Source organism: Bos taurus, chromosome 2 (assembly GCF_002263795.3).
Source record: "Bos taurus isolate L1 Dominette 01449 registration number 42190680 breed Hereford chromosome 2, ARS-UCD2.0, whole genome shotgun sequence".
NCBI classification, from domain to species: Eukaryota; Metazoa; Chordata; class Mammalia; order Artiodactyla; family Bovidae; genus Bos; species Bos taurus.
In genome coordinates this window covers 73,177,130-73,196,871 of record NC_037329.1, presented here as the reverse complement: position 1 = coordinate 73,196,871, position 19,742 = coordinate 73,177,130, and the positions used below count along the sequence as shown (strand labels likewise).

General features: G+C 42.1%; 1 protein-coding gene across 19 annotated transcripts in view; it reads left to right on the top strand.

The window, feature by feature from the left end:
• The window catches only part of CLASP1 (cytoplasmic linker associated protein 1), a 272,989-nt gene that overhangs the window by 148,125 nt on the left and 105,122 nt on the right, over positions 1 to 19,742 (top strand). For all 19 annotated transcript variants that reach the window (NM_001191492.1, XM_059874741.1, XM_059874722.1 and 16 more), the window contains 6 exon segments: positions 9,740 to 9,892; positions 12,933 to 13,006; positions 14,525 to 14,617; positions 15,781 to 15,926; positions 16,812 to 16,947; positions 18,000 to 18,070. In NM_001191492.1, coding sequence (NP_001178421.1) covers positions 9,740 to 9,892; positions 12,933 to 13,006; positions 14,525 to 14,617; positions 15,781 to 15,926; positions 16,812 to 16,947; positions 18,000 to 18,070 — 673 coding nt within the window.

Genomic DNA, 19,742 nt, shown 5'->3' with positions numbered 1-19,742 from the left:
ACACTGAAGTCTAGAAATGCATGTATATATCTCATATATCATTGTGAATAGTCTTATTTTGGGGGTTGTACTTTGACTTTAATTTTTAAATAGGTTTATGCTTTATCAGAAAAAAAATAAAGATATTTCTGACTGGTGGAAAATCAAGAAGGTTAAAAAACATTTAGGGTTGTATTTAGGGGGCCTCCCTGGTAGTTCAGTAGGTAAAGAACCTACCTGTGGTGCAAGAGACCCGGGTTCGATCCCTGGGTCAAGAAGATCCCCTGGAGAAGGAAATGGCAAACTACTGCAATATCCTTGCCTGAAAAATCCCATGGACAGAGGAGCCTGGTGGGCTGCAGTCCATGGGTGTTGCAAAGAGTCGGGCACAACTGAGCGACTAACACTTTGACTTTTCAGGGTTGTATTTACCTTACTCTCTTCCTCAGACATTTTTATAACTTTATTTGATTTTATTATCCAATGAAGGCTTATGCATTTTTAGAAGTCATGAAAGCTGAAAAAGATACATGAAGGATGGTTTGCATTCATTCGGAAGTTTTGACTTCTTTCCAAAGTTAAATATTTGATAGCCCTACCGTCTGTTGGCCCAGGCTCCGTTGTGGGTATTAGGAATACCAGAGAAGTACCAGCTGGTCTCTGCCCCAGGGACAGAGACAGAACAAATCTCCACACAGATCATTACAGGGTGAGACGGAGTAAAGGCACATGCATGGCTGTGCAGCCCAGGGCAGGACAGAGTCGGGCAGGATCACAGAGAATGGTGTATTCACAATTACATAGGAGTGTGCTTGGCATATGGGGTCATCAGCAGTGGCTTAGAGCTGTGACAGATCAAGACAAGAAACTTGGGGATTTACAAAAAGCAGCCTGCCTTTGAGCTTGTTATCGTGGCTCCGTGCAGCCCCCTCTTGGGAGTACTAATTATACTCCAGTTACTAGGCTGCCACATTTCTCATTCCCTTGGAGGAGAATTTCAGTAACAAGGAGTGGGTGAAACTGAGAGCCTGTTAGCAACATCAGCTTCCACAGGGTGCTCCCTCATGTAGGGAGACAGAGTGGGTTGTCTTTGTGTAGAAATGAGACATTTTCTCTCCATTGGCTTTCTGTGGGTCAGAGTCTGCCTCAGGAGTGAAGAGAGGAACAGCTTGGTGGTTTAGGTTCCGGCCTCCCTGGCAGATGGATAATGGAGAACAACTGTCTCTTAGTTTCTGTGACATTTTGTTTGTCCTCACAGATGTGTGTATACATTTCTAAGTGGACAGTATATGTCAGAACTTGTAATTCCAAGTTCTATACACCGAACTCAAAGTCAGTCTTTAGAGTGGTATTTTTTTTCTGTCTCTTCGGTACCTGAAACTGTAGTCACAGTGGTGTGTAATGGTCTTTGATGACTTTTGACCCAAAGAGTCTGTGTGTGGCTTGTTGCTTTGTATTGTCCCAATCCAGCCTGATTGCAGTTCAGTCCTGAGGCTGCTGGGGCTCTGCTGGGCCTTCCTTAGCGGTTCAGATCTGAGTTGGGAGGCTGGTGAAGAGGCTGCTTCTGCCTGCCTGTGCTTGTGGCTAATCACCAGCGTCTGTCCAGCATCTGGACCGCTGTTCAGGGCTTCAGTGCAAGTTTACAAACTTACTCAGTTTTGAGAATTATGCTACTTTGCTGCTGAGTCCACAAATGACTGTACTACTCTGGACTTTTAATTTTTTCAAAAGGTCCCGTCTCTCCTGTGTTTTAAAATCTCTTTTGTATCTTCAGTTCTTTTGGGCATGCTATTCTACTGCTATTTGCATTTCCCTGTGCCTGCTAATTGGGTTACCAGGAGTGATTGAGAGTTGGATGAAAAGTACACTGTGACACTGTAGAAATTTCATGTGTAATTTTTAAATGTCTTGTCCCAATTCTGTAAAAGGGGGAGTAGAAGTCGGGTGATTTTTAAAACATTGGAGGAACTGAAGGTGCCAATAAGCTTATCCGAGCTTATCCGAGAGCTTATCCTAAGCTGTCACGTGAGAGAAGTGACCCTCAGAATGACAGCCTTGCAGTGGTGTCTGGAGATAGAATTAATTATTTCTTTGGGTTCAGAGAGAACCCATCCTTCTCTGAGAACATTTTCTATGTAACAGATGTTGTCTTGATGTGTGAAAAATTTTAAATTGATGTAATAGCACAAGCTCGCATAGCTAAAAATACTCATTCTCACACATGTGTTTGCCTTACTTAAAGCTCTAGAAAAAGAGCCTCTATTCTAACAAATGTCTGCTTAGCTGAAAAGCCTAAAGAAAATGGGAATTTAAGGGACTTGTAGAGTTCAGTATGGATTGATTTAGTTGAAAGATACTGAAACATTTTAGACCATAAGGCCCCTCATCCTGGACTGGATCCATAGTGGACGCCCTCTGCACAGCACAGCAGCCAACACAGCTTATTTGTCCAGGTCAGGAACGGCATCTTCTACATGAGAGAAATTTAACCCCAGTTAACTGAAACTGGATGAATACTTTGTGTAGGGCCTAACCCCCTTCTGAATTTGATTTTAATTTCTGGGTGTCCCAGAAGCTAGGAACCATAGGGGATACTTATTTGTAGATGGTGTACTAGTTTTCAAATAATAGGTTCAATTGACTTTTGTCCTCCAAACACCTTTTTGGGCGAAGCATCTCTAAACTTAAAGCAGTGTGTCCAACTGTTAATCTCGTAAATGAATATTCCCTTTTCCTTGTTCCCCTGAATTTTGGACTCAGATAGACAATGTGAATCACTTTGTTTGTTGGTGCACGAGTCACACGAGCAGCCATGTAATCTTGCTATCACATCGTCGTGGTGATGAGTGCTTGGTATCGTGCTCTTAGCTTGTGGCCTTGTGACGTGTGACTTGACCCCTGTGCTGGCACTGGTGTTCTAGGCGGGTTCAAGGATTTTTCTTAATGCGTGTTTGCTTTTTATCGTGTCTGTTTATCTGTTGGGCTTTCAACCATCACTTCTCATTCCCATCACTGTGTTTAACTACTGTGTTCTGAGCCCCCTTCTATTTTTGTATTTATTTACTTCTGACCTGGTTAGAAATTTAGGTAAGTCAGTCCATCAGATTTGTTTTCGTAGAGAAGTAAAGAGGCTAAGTTGGAACTAATGGAGCTCGGTTTCTAAAATCCCTCCACTGGCTGCCTGTTCCCCTTCCCTTCCTTGGGAGCCGTTTCCATGTGGGCACTGGTGATGAAGCAGCTGCCGCCTGGTGCAGCATGTGCAGCGTAACATCTGCAATGAGTGTGAACAATTTGTGATGAGCTGTTAAAACTACAAGCTCTTTGAGGACAGACCCTGAACTGCTTCCATTCCCTTCTTACTTGCCCCTTTTCTGTGTAGCTCCCCCTCCAGCAACATATGTCCTAATGCCCCACCCCCACCCCGTGCCCACATGCCAACAAGGATGCTTTCTCTGGCCATGGGATATTCTGACTGTAACATGAGAATACGAGGAGGATAGAAACCAAATGTTGAGTGTTTTAATCTTTGCTTTAAACAGTTATCTTTTGCAGTAATTCAAGTATAAGAATAAAGCCTTACATTACTTGCACATTTGCTCTCACCAGTACCCTTCATTTCTTAGTGTAATTCCAAGTTTCCATTTCATACCATTTTCCTTTTGCCTGGAGGGCGTCAGCGTTTCCTGGAGTGAGTCTGCTGGTGATGAGTTCTGCTTTCATTCAGTCTCTATTCTTAAAAGGTATTTTTGCTGGATGTAGCTAGGTTAATACCTTTCTTTTGCCATTTTAAAGATGCCATTCTGTTGTCTTCTTACATACAGGACTTCTGATGAAGCCTGTTGTCATTTTGTCCCTCTATAGAATGTGTATTTTTCCCTCTGGCTTCTGCTGATGATGTAGTTTCACTTTGTCAGACTTGTGGATATGGTAATAGAATGCAGCCATGCTCAGTCCTTCACAGGTGTCCCTTGGCATGTGCTGTGCACCCTATTACCAGGTACTGCTTACTGCTGAACCGTTAGTGGAGTCCTGCTCAGCCATTGGTCGGTGCCACAGTGCGCCTCTTTCCCCAGTGAGCAACTGTCCATGAACGACCTTAAGTGGCCCATTCAACCAGTGATGGGAGGGGTGGTGGTCTTCAGGCAGAGAGTGAGGTAAGAGGTGGATACTGGCCTTCTCCCCAGGGCCCTCTCACTCAGCCTCATCTCAGTGGTTGAGTTGGAGGGGCCCAGGGAACAGGCTGGCAGCTGTGTCCTGCAGGGCTCCAGAGCTCTGGCCATGGCTGCCCACTGGCCAGGCCCAGGCCTTGAGGAGGCTGTGAACCTCTCCCCATCCCCAACTCTGTGACCTAATGGCAGCGGCCATCTGCATAGGATGCAGTCTGTAGGACGTGTACCCTGCTGTCTGGGCAGCCTGAGGAGCCTGAGGGCCAGTTGGGTCCTGGGTGCCTGGCTCCCTCAGTGATGACAGCTGGGCGGGGTCCGAGGACCTGGCCCTGAGGGAGCCGCCAGCTAAGTTCTGCCTCCTCTTAGCAGGACCTGGACCTCAGAGGGAGAAAGTTGTAACTTGGGGGTGAGTCCTTTCTTGTCAGAACAGAGAATAACATTTGTTTGGTGAAGGTTTACAGGAACATCATTACCTGACTTTGACCTGACTTCAAGAACAAAAGATCTGAAACTAAGAAGTTAGCAAACAACTCACCACGCCCCTGCCTTACCTTCCTTGGGAAAGGATTCTGCTGAAAGTTTTTAGGGAGTCTGAGGTTTTTAAGGCATGAGCCACACATCTCCTTGTTCAGTTCAGTTCAGTCGCTCAGTTGTGTCCGACTTTTTATGACCCCATGAATCACAGCAAGCCAGGCCTCCCTGTCCATCACCAACTCCTGGAGTTCACTTGTGCTGCTGCTGCTAAGTCGCTTCAGTTGTGTCCAACTCTGTGCGACCCCAGAGACAGCAGCCCACCAGGCTCCCCCATCACTGGGATTCTTGAGGCAAGAACACTGGAGTGGGTTGCCATTTCCTTCTCCAATGCATGAAAGTGAAAAATGAAAGTGAAGTCGCTCAGTTGTGTCCATCTCCTAGCGACCCCATGGACTGCAGCCTACCAGGCTCCTCCATCCATGGGATTTGCCAGGCAAGAGTACTGGAGTGGGTTGCCATTGCCTTCTCCGGAGTTCACTTGTAGGGCCCCACAATAAACCTTTTTGTTACAGAGCCCAAGCTCATTCTGCTCATCACCTGACAGGCCAGTAAATCGGAAGATAAGTTGTTGTAACAAGGAATAATGACTTTAACCGGGAAGCTAGCAGACTGAGAAGATGGCAGACTTGAGCATCTCGAAAACCATCTTCCCTCCTTCCAAATTAGGGCTCCTTTTATATACAAGATGGGAGGGGGAGGAGCCCACTGTGGTGCTGATCAGTGGCTGAGCAGGACAGCTGACAGTTGGCTCACTGAGGGTCCCTTGCTTGGGGGAGGGGCCTACTATGGCGCCTGCCAGTGGCTGAGCAGGGCAGCTACAGCTCATGCCTGCCTTGCTGCTGTTTCATCCTGAGAAGAAAGGTGCAACTCCTGACCGATGCCGGGTCTGAAGAAGTACCAGGTTGCTCTAGCAACGTCATCCTCTGGTACTTGGTGGAGCTAGGTGTGAAGACCTTGACCTTGGTGGTCAAGCAGAGGTGGTTGACATGACTATTACTGGGATCGCTGACTGAGGTGGCGGGTGCCATGGGCTCAGCCTGCCACTGGCTTCACTGGTCAGCTCCTGACCGATGAGGTGGCCAGAAGCCGGTGTTCCCAGAGCGGGGCTCCTGCCTGCCTGCTTGGTGGCAGACACAGGCTGGTCTGGTGGGCTGGGCACAGAAGGTGTGGCGATGGAGTGGTCCCTGCACCAGGGACGGAGGAGGGAAGGGCCCACCATGCCTCGGGTTTGGTCTGGGGAGGCCACTGTTAACGCTTCTGCGCTCCACACTCCAGCGTTTTGGTATGTGGCCTCACTGTGTGTGACACACAGACACTTGAATTTGGTGACAAGTATCATCCTACAGGTCTCTGAGACTACTCCTCTGAGTTCTCCACCCTCCCTTTTGATATCTATGTTTAATTTTGATTAATTTTTTATTGCCATGTGTGTGTAAATTCTCTCATTTTCCCCCTTCTTTTGCAGTGCCTAACCTGCTTTGAATCCCATTTCAATGATATTTTCATTTCAGCTACTGTATATTCTTAATTTCTAGAAGTTCCATTTGGTTCTTTGAACTAGCTTCCTTTTCTTTCATTACACCTGTGAGTTCCTTTAATTCTTGAACATGGATATAGCAGGTTTCATGTTCGTATCTGAGAGTTCCATTGTCTCTGTCATTTCTTAGTGGGTCACTATTTTCTGATGGTTTTCCCTCCTGATTATGGGCCACATTGCTCTGCTTCTCAACTGTTCAGGAAATTTTGATTAGTATGTTATGTATCGTGACTGCTACATTATTGAGGATCCATGGTTGGTTGTGTTTATTTAAAGAATGTTTGGCAAGGCAGTTAAGTCACTTGCAAATCTAATATCCTTAAGCCCTGTTTTTAAGCTCTGAGAGGACAATTGGTGTATTAGTTCAGCCCCCCTACTAAGGCCTGCTGTCTCTGGGGTCTCTACTGAATGCATTCGGTGAGTCGCTGAAAACACCCCAACTCTGGTGCTCGAAAATCTTCCCCTTTGTGTAAACTTTGCAAGTTGTTCAAATTACAGTTTCCTGGTCATTTTGTACCCTCCCTTAGGGAATTTCATTCACATATATGTGGCCCAGAACTTAGGACATTTCTAGAGCTCTCTTTCTATGGGGCTTCCTCTTTTTCAGCACTCCACCCTGTAACTTCCAGCCACCTCAGCTTCCCTGAAGTCTGATCCTCATTTTTTCCGCTTCGCAAGACTGCCAGGTTCATTTTGGGTTCCTCTTCCCCATAAGGGGTGGCCTGGAAATGTTCACCAGGCAGGAAGTTGGAGTGATTAAAGAGCTCACCTTGTTTGTTTCCCTTCTCTGAGATGTCACAGTTCTATACTGCCTGTTGTCTTCTGAAAGTAGTTGTTTTATATATTCTGTGTGGCTTCTAGGAAGAGGTTAGGTCTTTGCTAACCCATCATTGTTGCAGGTGGAAGCCCCTGGGATTCAGTGAAATTGACCCATGAAAATAATTCTCAGTAACTGCACGCAGTTCCATACAGCATGCCTACCTGTGTTAGAGAACTAAAGGCAAATTATATGTGTTTCTGGGTGAAGCGTAGCTGTGGTCGCATCCCTTATAATTTACCTTCCCCACCGTCTGGAGCTGTTACTGATCTCCGAGGAGTGATGACCACAGTTCCACAGCCTCTGTGCTCTTGGGCTCCCCGAGGACAGACAGGCTGCTTCTGCTGTCAGTGCTCAGTGGGTGACCTCCTTCTGTATTTTAAGACCAGGTTTTACTCTTGCGTCCAGGCTTCCCTGGTGGCTCAGATGGTAAAGCATCTGTCTGCAGTGTGGGAGACCCAGTTTCGATCCCTGGGTTGGGAAGATCCCCTGGAGAAGGAAGTGACAACACACTCCAGTCCTCTTGCCTGGAAAATCCCATGGACGGAGGAGCCTAGTAGGCTATAGCCCGTGGGGTCGCAAAGAGTCAGACAGGACTGAGTGACTTCACTTTTTTTTTTTTCTCATTTTTTACTCTTGGAGGGGCCTTACTAGTGTGCTCTGCAATTTAATAATCACTTTTGAGTCTGTATGGAAAGTCTGTGCTAAAAGACCACTGAACATCTGAATCAGTAAGACACCGATGCATGGATTGAAGAAGCCATCTGTGAAACAGCACAGCTTGCCAGGTGGTCAGAAGTGTAAAGGCATGTGGAGGGAAGCTAATCTGCATAGGATTCTGCATTTGTGAGGATGTGATTCCTCCTTTGTTGTTGTTCTGTTGACTAGTCGCTCAGTTGAGTCCAACTCATTTAGACCCCAGGGACTGTAGCCCACCAGGCTCCTCTGTCCATGGGATTTCCCAAGCAAGAATATTGGAGTAGGTTGCCATTTCCTTCTCTAGGGTATCTTCTCAATCCAGGGATTGAACTCACATCTCCTGCTTGGCAGGTGGATTCTTTACCACTGAGCCACCTTAGAAGCCCAGTTTCTCCCTTACTGTTGAATAAAAGGACCCCTATGATTTGAAGTAGATTGTTGGTGAGCTGTAAGGAACATTCACTTTCACTTTCACTTAACACTAGAGTCTTAGGTAGACACAAAACTTGGCTGTGGATAGTTCAGCTGAGAAGCAACTAGATCAAGAAAAACAGATTATTTCTATCTGTTTTTGGTCAACAGTTACTTACTTTAGACTTACTGGTAAAGAACTAAGCCCTTTTTCAGAAATCATGAATATTGCCAGCTATGGATGTTAATTTTCTTTGTTTGTTTGTTTTTAGTAACTCCTAAGTTCTTTATTTATCCTCCTGACTGACCCACACATGCTACATAAGCCCCTAGTGCTCTGTATAGTGCACTGTGATAGCTTTAACTTTTTTGTCATCAAAATGCTGTTCATCAGTATGCTCAAAGATGATTTCTTTATATATATATATATATATATATATATATATTTTTTTTTTTTTTTAATACAACTTGAGGAATATTGATGGGATCTACTGCTGTCTAAGGAATTCCCTTGTAGCTCAGTCAGTAAAGAATCTGCCTGCAATGCAGGAGACCCAGGTTTGATTCCTGGGTTGGGAAGATCCCCTGGAGAAGGAAATGGCAACCCAGTCCAGTATTCTTGCCTGGAGAATCCCATGGACAGAGGAGCCTGGTGGGCTATAGTCCATGGGGTTGCGGGAGTCAGACATGACTTAGAGACTAAACCACCACTACTGCTATCTAGAAAATTTAGAAGTTAATGAATTTATTGAAGAAAAAAAAAAAAAGCTTAATTTCACTAAAGTGCAACACTGAAGAAGAGGTTGTTTTGGGGGGAGAAGCCTATCAAATTTTGTTTGAAATTTTAAAATGGTAGCATTTTCAGTGTTGGCAAGAATGTGGCAAGAAACTCTGAATTTTCAGGAAAAGTATGTATTTATATGAACTTTCTGAAGATAACTTGAGTAGTATACGTCAAAAGCTTTTATATTCTGACTCAGTAATATTGCTTCTAGAAATTATTTTTCTTAAAGTTATTAAATATTCAAACAAAAACGCATGTAGAAAGGTGTCTGTTGCAGTATTATTTCTAAGCATAAGATATTAGAATATCCCTAACTGTCTTAGCAATGAAAATGTTTTTTATTTGTAGCATTTTCCAATTGCAAAGTACTATGGAACCATTAAAATGGCATTTATGAAGAATATTTCATCATGTGGTAAAATGTACATTTGAAATAAGCAATTTTCTAAAATGGAATATAGTCGTACATTAACTATTAAAAAGTACATGAAAGAATGGCCAGAAATATACCAGATTGTTAAAGTAACTGTTCCTACATGATAGTTTCATGAGAGGTTGCTTTCTTCTTTATGATTTTTCTGTTTTCTGAAATTGGAGTGGGAAGCATTCCTGATATGTGAAAGTTAACAGGGTGTTCGTAGCTGCATTCTTGACTCACCTAAGGCTTTTCTAGACCCTGGGTGGACATCTCAGATTCCAGAAGAGAAGGCAAACCATTAATCTCTAAATAAAACTAGTTGCTGTTTTCACTTGAGATGAAAAAGTACTTAAAAATTAAAAAAAAAGAAAAAATTTCTTTGCTTACTCTTTAGATAAAAACTTTGATGATGAAGATTCTGTGGATGGTAATAGACCTTCTTCCGCCAGCTCTACGTCGTCCAAAGCTCCAGCAAGCTCACGGAGAAACGTTGGAATGGGGACCACCCGTAGACTCGGCTCCTCCTCTCTTGGATCTAAGTCTTCAGGTAAGACCAAGCCCAAGCACAGTGCTGTGTGGTCCGCTGTGTAGGAGCTTAAAGCAGATGCGCATGCTGCTCACCTTCTGTGTCCTTTAGAGGTGCAGTAATTCTGTGGGCAGTATGAGTCCACTTTCTCTTCCTTAAGTAAATTGGTTCTCATCTATGGATGCTGATAAGCTGGTAGAATGTACGTCTGAGCTGCTGTGTTGCATGTTTGCTGGGGCAGAATCTTTGGGTGTGTGAATCCACCACGGAGCAGAGCTCATGGTATCCTAATGGCCTTGGGCTCCTGCCATGCCTGATGATACTTGCATGGTATCAGCCAATTTCTGTGTCTCAGGACTGAGATTGTCTAGAAGTTAAATTGTCTTTAAAATGTATTTTGTTCCTGCAAGTAAGATTGTTCCTTGTGAAACCTTGTAAGATACCGAATTAGTGAATGGTCAAGATTAGCTAGCTCCCTGAGGCTTTGAAAATAAATTTATAAGGATAAATTTCTTTATCCTTCTCTTCCATCCCCTAATTTAGACTGTTTTGGGTCCTTGTTATATATAGCTTTCATTTTGCTGTCACATTTAAGTTTATACACAAATTACCTACTTAAAAATTTTTTTTCATTGAAGTATAGTTGATTAACAGTATAGTGAAAATTACTTACTTTTTACTTTCGAACCATGCTTACTGTTAGCCTTGGGCTTTTGAGCTTGGCTGGATGAACTAATCAGTTAAAGCTAGAGTGAGGACCAGCATCAGAATGCTGCCTCCTTGGGCTGGTCTTTCTTGCTGTCTGAACAGGCCTTGGATGTTGGTGTCCCAGCTTATCAGCTTGGTGCCCCCACAACCTCTGCCCTACCGTCTCTGTGTTGAGGGAGCTGCTATTCTTAGTTCTTCCTAATCTTTTATGTTTTTTTCGAAATGTATTTTTTTTTTTCAAATTTATTTTAGCTGGTGGATAATTTATAATTATTTTAACTGGAGGATAATAATTTATTATTAACTGGATGATAATTACTTTATAATGTTGTGTTGACTTCTGCCATACAAAAATGTGAATCAGTCATAGTTATAACTATATCCCTTTCCTCTTGAGCACCCCCCATGCCACCCCTTGCCATCCCATGCCTCTTGGTCATCTTTTATTTTTTGGTTCATTTAAAATATATACATTTTTTTGTTGTTGTTGTTAAAGAGCTTAAATTCATACAACATAAAATCAACCATTTTAAAGGTAACAATTCATTACCATTTATTATATTCATAGTGTTGGGCAACCACCACCTCTATCTAGTTTCCACACAGTTTTGAAACTAGACCCCATTAAAGGTCTTTCAAAAAAAGACCCTATTAAAATTCTCCCCATTCCTTCCTTCCCCAGCTCTGGCGATCCCTCCAGTCTATGTTATTGCTCTATGCTTTCAGCTATTCTAGGAATTTCAGAGAAACGGAGCCATCCAATATGTTGTCTCTTGTGTCTGGCTCCTTTCACTTGGCATAATGTTTTTGGAGTTCATCTCTGCTGGAGCGTGTATCAGTACTTTTTTTTTTAATGGCTGAACAGTCTTTATAATCCGTTTTCTTGATCTGTCTTTGAGTAGCATCTATTCTACAAACTAAGCTTAGAAAATTTCTGTGTGATCAGACCATGTCTTTTTGTTCCCATTCCTTACCTGTTCCCCTTCCAACGATCCCACCTGTGTAGATTGTACAGAGATACCAACCCTGTCTTTCCCTCAGGCCTGATCTTATCTTTTTCCATTTTGTTTAGCATCGTAGTTGTGATTTCCCTGTTGACTTCTCATCAGACTCCTTGGGCCCAGGCCTGTGTATGGCCCCAAACCCTCTTTGACATGCAGCTCTCCGCTTCACACAGAAAGGCGCTCAGTGTTTGTCGGCTTGGTGGGATCCAGGCCTAACCTAAAGCACACAGAGCACCACTCACAGTGTGTTACTATTTTCTGTCTGTAATTGACTTGCGAATGCAGAGAAATACTCATCAAGCGTGATGACAAGTATTTACCACAAGCATCAGTTGTCTTTAAAGCCTTTTCTGTCTAGGTGGTCCATCAGGACCCCAGATGCCAACTAAGTTGTCAGGTAGGAAGCTCTGGAAAAGCACTCAGACTAACCAGTATAAATCATTAATGATGGTTACAGGGATGACTGTAGATGGCCATTCAGAAACCTTTAATATGAAGAAAAAACATCTGGTAAAATATCACTTGACTTTCATGTGTGAAGTGACATATTAACAGAAAGAAAAAGCTTTCTCCTGAATGATAGCATTGTCGGGTCAATTTGCAACTGGCTTATAAATGAAAAATTGACACATTATTGTGATTTTAAAAGGAAATGAAAATTTTTTTCCTTGAAAATATTTTGAGACTAATATGAAGTTGAGGTGAAACCATTAAATTCTTTAGAACTTATGTGAATGTTTCACAAATTTTGTTATGTTGGATTCCTAACAATGATATGATTTCATTTATTCCCTGAAGAATTGGAATTTCTATTATATGTTCATTAGGAATCTTTGAAAAGACTTATATATTAATACGGGGCTTCCCAGGTGGTGCTAGTGGTAAAGAACCTGCCTGCCATTGCAGGAGACGCAGGAGATGTGGATTTGATCCCTGGAGGAGGGCATGGCAACCCACTCCAGTATGCAGGCCTGGAGAATCTCACAGACAGAGGAGTCTGGTGGGCTATGGTCTGTAGGGTCACAAAGGGATGGACATGGCTGAAGCAACTTGGACGCACACACATAGATTAATACAATATGAATCACCTAAATCCTTTAAAGTCTATACAACTGATCCTCCTTAAGCAAGTACTATCTTTAGATGACTTTAAGCTAATATATGTTATACTGTAAAACTATTATACTTTATCTTAATATTGAAAGTCAGTAATACTTGTCTGTGCCACAAAACTCTAAACTTTTATTGACTTAAAAAAGTTACAAATCTTCCAAAATATAATTTTGATTTTGTGTATGAGTCCTCCAGTGCACACTGTTTACATTTTAAAAATTGATGTTTTTTTATAGCTGCAAAAGAAGGAGCTGGTGCTGTTGATGAAGAGGATTTTATTAAAGCATTTGATGATGTGCCTGTAGTCCAGGTGAGTGAAGATGTTTGGTTTGATTAAAAAGGATGGGCTTATTCTTCAGATTTCATTTTGCAAGCATGTGACACACACAGTTTCTTAGTAGGTAGGGTAATTCTGACTATCAAGACCACAGGAGGTCTGGGGTTTGCAGGCTAGGAAATGTTAGGGCCTCTCAGAACTGAAATGGATGACCTTCCAGTTAGAACTGGTGAGAAGTGGCTTGCTCCAGTAGTGAGTTCGTGAGTCAGGTCACACAGAAGAGGGGGAAATAAGTGACTCCATTCCAAGAGAGAACAAAGAAGCATGCTTATATCTGTATTTTCCTTAGAGAAGTCTGTAAATTTGAAGAATGTAGGTTTCTGAAAGGTATAAAAAATGTTTTCATAAAACCTTAGTTTATACCATTGTGATACTTCCCTTAAGTACCTGACATGTGAAGCAGAGATGACTTACAGAACTCACTGTAAACTGCTTTGCGCCCCAGCATTGTCTCTGGTTGATGGGGGCTTGTGGTCCATTGGATGTCAGTGCTCAGGATCCCTCCAGCACTTGGTATCTGTGTGTGTCCTTTGTCACCCACTGCTTAGTTGCCATGTGTATACAAAGCAGATAGCAGGTGTTTTAGGTTCAGGTTCATCCTTATGTCCTTGACCTTCCTATCATGCCTTACTCTTGGTGGATTTTTTCCTCCCCCTTACTGTCTTTGGAGTAAGATACCAGGATAAATGAGAAAATAGGTTTGAAAGTGTTTAAGGTTACAAGCATAGACACACCTTGCTGTATTGCCCTTCACGGTGTTGTGCTTTGTAAATGCTGCAGTTTCACATCTATGGGCACCTTGCCTCAAGCATGTGTACGGTGCCCCTTCCCCATCAGCATTTGCTCACCTTGTGTCTCTGTCATGTTTTGGTAATTCTCACAACAGTTCAACTCTCCATCAGCAAAAGATTACAGTTCTCTGAAGACTCAGATGATGGTTAGCATTTGGTTTTTTTTGGCAATAAAGGATTTTTAAAGTATGCACACGGCCTTTTTAGACAGTGGGCATACTTTAATCGGGCAGTTAATAGACTGCAATCTAGGAAAATCTTTGTGACTCACTTCATTGTGATTTTCACTTTATTGCACCTGCAGTGCACTGAAGACACTAGAACTGACCTGGCAGTGTCTCTGAGGTCTGCCAGTATAGTGTGGTGTTACAAAAAAAACAAATCAGTGACTTGTGCATCTCCACCCACTCCCCAGTGGGCTTCTTTCTCGGTTGTGCATGATATCATCTGTTATGGTAAAGCTGCATTTGAGGTGAGGTTATCCATATACGGGCATCAGAGCTGGTGAGTTTACATTCACGGTGGAAACTCAATCTGTGGCAAGCCTGTCTAGATGTTATCTCCGAGGTCCTTTTCTGAAAAATGAAATGATTTCTTTTACTATACTTAACAGATGCTCTTGACTTCAGTTAATTAAGAAATAATCTTTGTTTATTCAGTAAATTTTCTCATATTAATTGTAAATTAATTTTGCTTACAGATTTATTCCAGCCGAGACCTTGAGGAGTCCATAAACAAGATTAGGGAAATATTATCTGATGACAAGCATGATTGGGAGCAAAGAGTAAATGCTGTAAGCTGTCAACTTTGTGATTACATTTGCATTAGATATTTAAATATTATAAATATTATGAAATTGGGGTTCAACTGTAATGAATTTTAAGTAGTCAGTATTTTAAATATAAGGTACCATATTCACAGTTTGCCTTTTTAATAGATTACCTCACTTCTGTTTTTAAAACATGCCTACTTCTATCTTTTTGTGCATCTTGTACTTTTAACAAAGTCCTGCCTGTGGCATGGCCACTACTCTCGCCTTAGTAAAGGTTTAATTTTGCGATCCTTGGCCAGGGAAGCAGCTTCTTAGTGACTTACAGTGAGTGTCCCTGTTGCCCTTTCTTTCTTCATAGCACTTCTGCCCCTTCTGTTTTTAAAAGTACATTAATGACAAGTTGTCCGAACATTAAAGTGAACAGCATTTGGTGAAGGTATGTCTTTTCTGAGGAAGGTGATTGTGCACTGGTTGTCCAGCAGGAAGCAGGTTAGAAACACGGCTGCTGTGTCTGTTTCAGATGCCCTCCAGCCCCTTCAGTAACAGATACAGTGTGGGTACTTTGACCAACAGTGGGGGCGCTTCTTCCTGTGAAAGTGAAAGTTGCTCAGTCTTGTCTGACTGTTTGCAACCCCATGGACTATACAGTCCATGGAATTCTCCAGGCCAGAATACTGGAGTGGGTGGCTGTTCCCTTCTCCAAGGCATCCCTGTTCCCTGTTCCCAGCCCAGGGATCAAACCCAGGTCTCCTGCATTGTAGGTGGATTCTTTACCAGCTGAGCTACTTTCCTGTGATTCATGCAGTAAATGGTGGTTGGATGGGGTTTTGGGAAAGGGGAACTTAGGGAAGGAGCTTTTTTACAGGCTACAATGAGATTTCAGTTATTTTTATCCTTAGTATCAGAGCATCTGTAAATACTCTAAAATGTTCCAATTAAAAAATACATTTTGTAGAATTAGAATGCATTTATCACAGATACTAATTTTTAAAAATTACTTTTTCTTATTTATGATACCTAGATTTCTTCAGTATGTTAGCTACTATTTAGTTGGTCTAATTCTTCTTGGAAAACTGTATCATTTAACTTTATTGTTGATCCTTGAATATTTGTTGGCTTCAATTATTTTGTATTTCTGTTCTAAGGATTGTTTTGTCTGTCTCTTAATTTTTCTACCCCATTAGCTAAAAAAGATTAGATCTTTACTCTTGGCTGGTGCTGCCGAGTATGATAACTTCTTCCAGCACTTACGGCTTTTGGACGGAGCCTTTAAACTGTCCGCTAAGGATCTACGGTCTCAGGTAGTGCGGGAGGCTTGTATCACGCTGGGGTAAGGACTACGACGCTCCCGGTTCTCACGTAATAAAGTAGCTGTGTCACAGAGCTTCAGAGATGGGTCACAGAATAATACGTCCACTGGGATGTATATAATATAATACATATTATATAATATGTGTTATTATATATATGATAAATATTATATAATAAATAATACACATGCCTGTCGCCTGGTCTCCAAGACTGATTCCATTTACACCCTGTTAGTACTTTTATAGTGTTTCCTGACCAGTTATGTTATTGACAGAGGGGATCTTTGCAAAAAATTAACACCTGTGGCATCAGTAGTACATCTCTGGTCGATAATGTGTTGTGTGACAGATTTTAAATTTTACTCAGTGACTTAGCTCTGAAGCCTCTGTTTTAAACTTGAAACAATTATTAATAATATGGAAAAATGAAATCTTATAAACTTCTGTTCTCAGCCTTTTCATTGATTTTGCTGGCAGAATATAGCACAATCAATAGAATTTTTGTTTGTTCCTATTGAATTCAATAGAAGAGTGGCTTTGCAGCTGTTCAAAATTTTGACCTCAGATATTGAAGCCTGAATGTTATATGCTGAAAATAAAAGAGCAAAAGAAAAAAAAGAGGCTGAGGGTGCTTTGTAATATTTATGTTTTATTAGTATTTATTTTTTGCTATTTGAAGAGTAATTAGTGGGAAATGATTTATTTGTTTATTTTTTAAAAAGCAGTTCTTGGTGAGTGGCTATATGTAAAGTCCTCTGCATGTGCTTGGGGAATATTTGTATTTTACTTAGACTTGTTTTTATCCTTAGATGACTTTATACAAAGGCTCTAAAATGTTAAAAGATTTATATATTACACTGTTTCCAAGAACTTTGGTTCAGTCCAGTGTTCATTTCTCATTGCAGGCATCTGTCATCAGTGCTGGGGAATAAGTTTGACCATGGAGCTGAAGCCATTATGCCAACTATCTTTAATTTAATTCCAAATAGTGCCAAAATTATGGCCACCTCTGGTGTTGTAGCTGTTAGGTTAATCATCCGGGTGAGTATGTTTTGGAGCCGTATGTATTGTAGAATAAGCAAGTGGTAAATATTGGTGGTAGATAAGCAGTTATCAGAGACGTTTCCCATTTGAGTGATTATGTATGTGGAATCACACTGTATGTACGGTATTGCCCCACCCTCACCTTCCCTTGCTTAAACTGTCACATGTGAGCCTTTTCAGTTCCCTGGAGTGAATTACAGGTGTGGTGTACAGTTACTGACCTGTTGCTCATCCTCTCATCATTGGTTTTAAGCATTTGAGCACTTGTATCTGCTTCTGAGTTCTGTGTGTGTCCAGGTATTACTCCTGTTCTTCCCTCCTTAGTCCCCAACTGTTCATTTTAGGTATTTGTGCTTGTGGCTTTGTATTCATCTAGCATCTTTATTTAAATAATTGTACATAAGCCTAAAAAAGAAAGATTATCTTCAGTTAAGTTTTCAAAGCACTAATTTATTTAATCTGAGTAATTAGCCAAGTAACTTATATGTAGATTTTCAATAAAACCTGACAGCTCACAAAGCGTTAAAGTGAAGTTCTTCATATCACCTTCTCCCCATGTCAAGTCCCTTTTCCCTAGAGGCAGCCCTCAAAACTGGAGCTTGATGATGCTAATTGAAATCTTCCCAGAATATTTGTGATTATTGTGGGTTACTTTCTTTGCATTATTTTAGTTCTTACTGTTTACAGTGCCCATTTCAGATATTAAACCAAAAGCCGTTACTGGACATATCCATTGAAATGGTATTAAAATACATTGGTCTACTGACTGCTTTTTACTCGCTTAGATTTCTACTGCTCAGATAGTTTAGGCTTCATACCACTGATTTGTTTTGATTTTAGACTGACTTAACACATATCATCATGTTGTCTGTTTTGGCTCTGTACTTTTCATGCCCTTTGTAAGTGTCCAGTGAAATTCTTTCTCCTTTTTAAACTCAGTGAAATTCTAATCTTAATGTATTAGGTGCTTTACATAGGTGAGTAAGGAAGTGATTATCTCAGTTTTGTATTTTCAAGTGTTCGCCTCTGTGTTTTGATCTTTTCCACAGCACACACACATCCCTAGGCTAATACCTGTCATAACAAGCAACTGTACCTCCAAGTCTGTTGCAGTTAGAAGGTAAACTTTTAATGAATTTTCTAATTATTTTTGAATTGTTTTAAAACCAAAACTAATTTCAAATTTCCCTCCATCTAAAAAGTTCATATTTGAAATAATTAATATTGCCATAATAAATGCCCTTGGCTTGAAAGGTCATGATCAAAATTATAATGGAAAGTGAATTTGGACAGCTTAAGTTATTTTTGTATGTGTGTGAGAGCAAGTGTATGTGAGGTATTTGGGAGAGGTGGGATGGGGGCGTGTCCCCACATACACTTTCTTCCTGTGCTGGTCCCTCTGCCTCTGTCATTGGTCTACCCCATCCCCCTGAATGAAGGCAGTAGCTGCCTGCCTGGAAAAGACATTATAAAATGAGTGGTAGTTATTTATGTTAACATAGGTAGGAGGAGGTGTATGTTTTCTGCAGCTTCTGATGTGATTCTAGAGATTCTGAGGCCTGACTAGTCACCTGCTGTGCTGCACAGTGAGGGGAGGTAGACCCCGAAGGTCAGCCTGAGCAGCCAGCTGGGCTTTGTCTCAGGTCCACATGAGCTGTGTGTGATGTCAGGGCTTTGTGCTTCTGGCTGGGATCTGTGGGGTCTGGACTGGTGACTCCACAGAGTCCTTCAAATTGTGAAATGTGTGGACTGTCTTCCCAGGAAAGTGTAAGTACACAGAAGTTTCACGTGAGTTTTCAGACAGTTCATGGGCTGAAGCTTCTTGGTGGACCAGATCAAGGGCATTATGGGGTAAATTAATGGCAGACCTAGGCAGCAGCCTTGTGGCCCCATCCCTGCGTTCTGGGTTTTGATCTAGCCCAACAGGAGGGCCTGTCACTTCATGGCTGCCCCGTTTCTGTCCTTTCCTTGGCTGGCACATTGGACCCCCACAGGATTTCTCCGGTGCAGGGGTCTTTCTGAGCATGAAGCAGCCCCCATCACCATCTTATTAACAGCCACGTGCAAGGCAAGAGAAAAGAGAAAGGGAATGAGCTGGCTGTGTAAGTCAGGAAGAAAGACATGTTCTTCCACTGAAAAGGCTTAATTTTTCAAAAGTGTGGCTCAGTGGCATGGCTGAGGAGTGTGGTCAACCATTGACCCACAGTCCAGCCACCCTAGAGGGCAGAGCAGCTCCAGCTCCCCAGAGACGAGTGTGTGGAGCTAGCGAGGTAGAGGCTGTTGGTGGATTTCCCACATACCTGGGGACAGAGTTCTGCGGATTCACAGTAACTTAGGTAGAAGGGGCTTAGTGTTTGGTGGAAGCTTAATGAATGGTAACCATCATGAGAATTTGCTGCTGCTTCTGTTACATTGTCACTGCAGATTTAGGATTCCAGGAGCACTTTGGAAAGTGTTTCCTTTGTGAAAGGCAGTGAGGTGACACAGATCTTTGTGGGGAACATTATAGGATGTTTAGTGTATTAGTTGACTTAGGCTGCATAACAAAAATACGATACATGGAGTGGGCCTAAACAACAGAAATGTATTTTCTCAGTTCTGGAAGCTGGAATTCTGAGATCCAGGTGCCAACAGGTGGTTTCTAATGGGAGTAGCTTGCAGATGGCTGTTTTCTTGCTGTCTTCATGATGCAGAATGTGTTTGTGTTTGTGTAAGAGAAAGAGCTCTAGTGTTTCTTCTTGAAAGAAAGAAAGTGAAGTCGCTCAGTCGTTTCCGACTCTTTGCGACCCCAT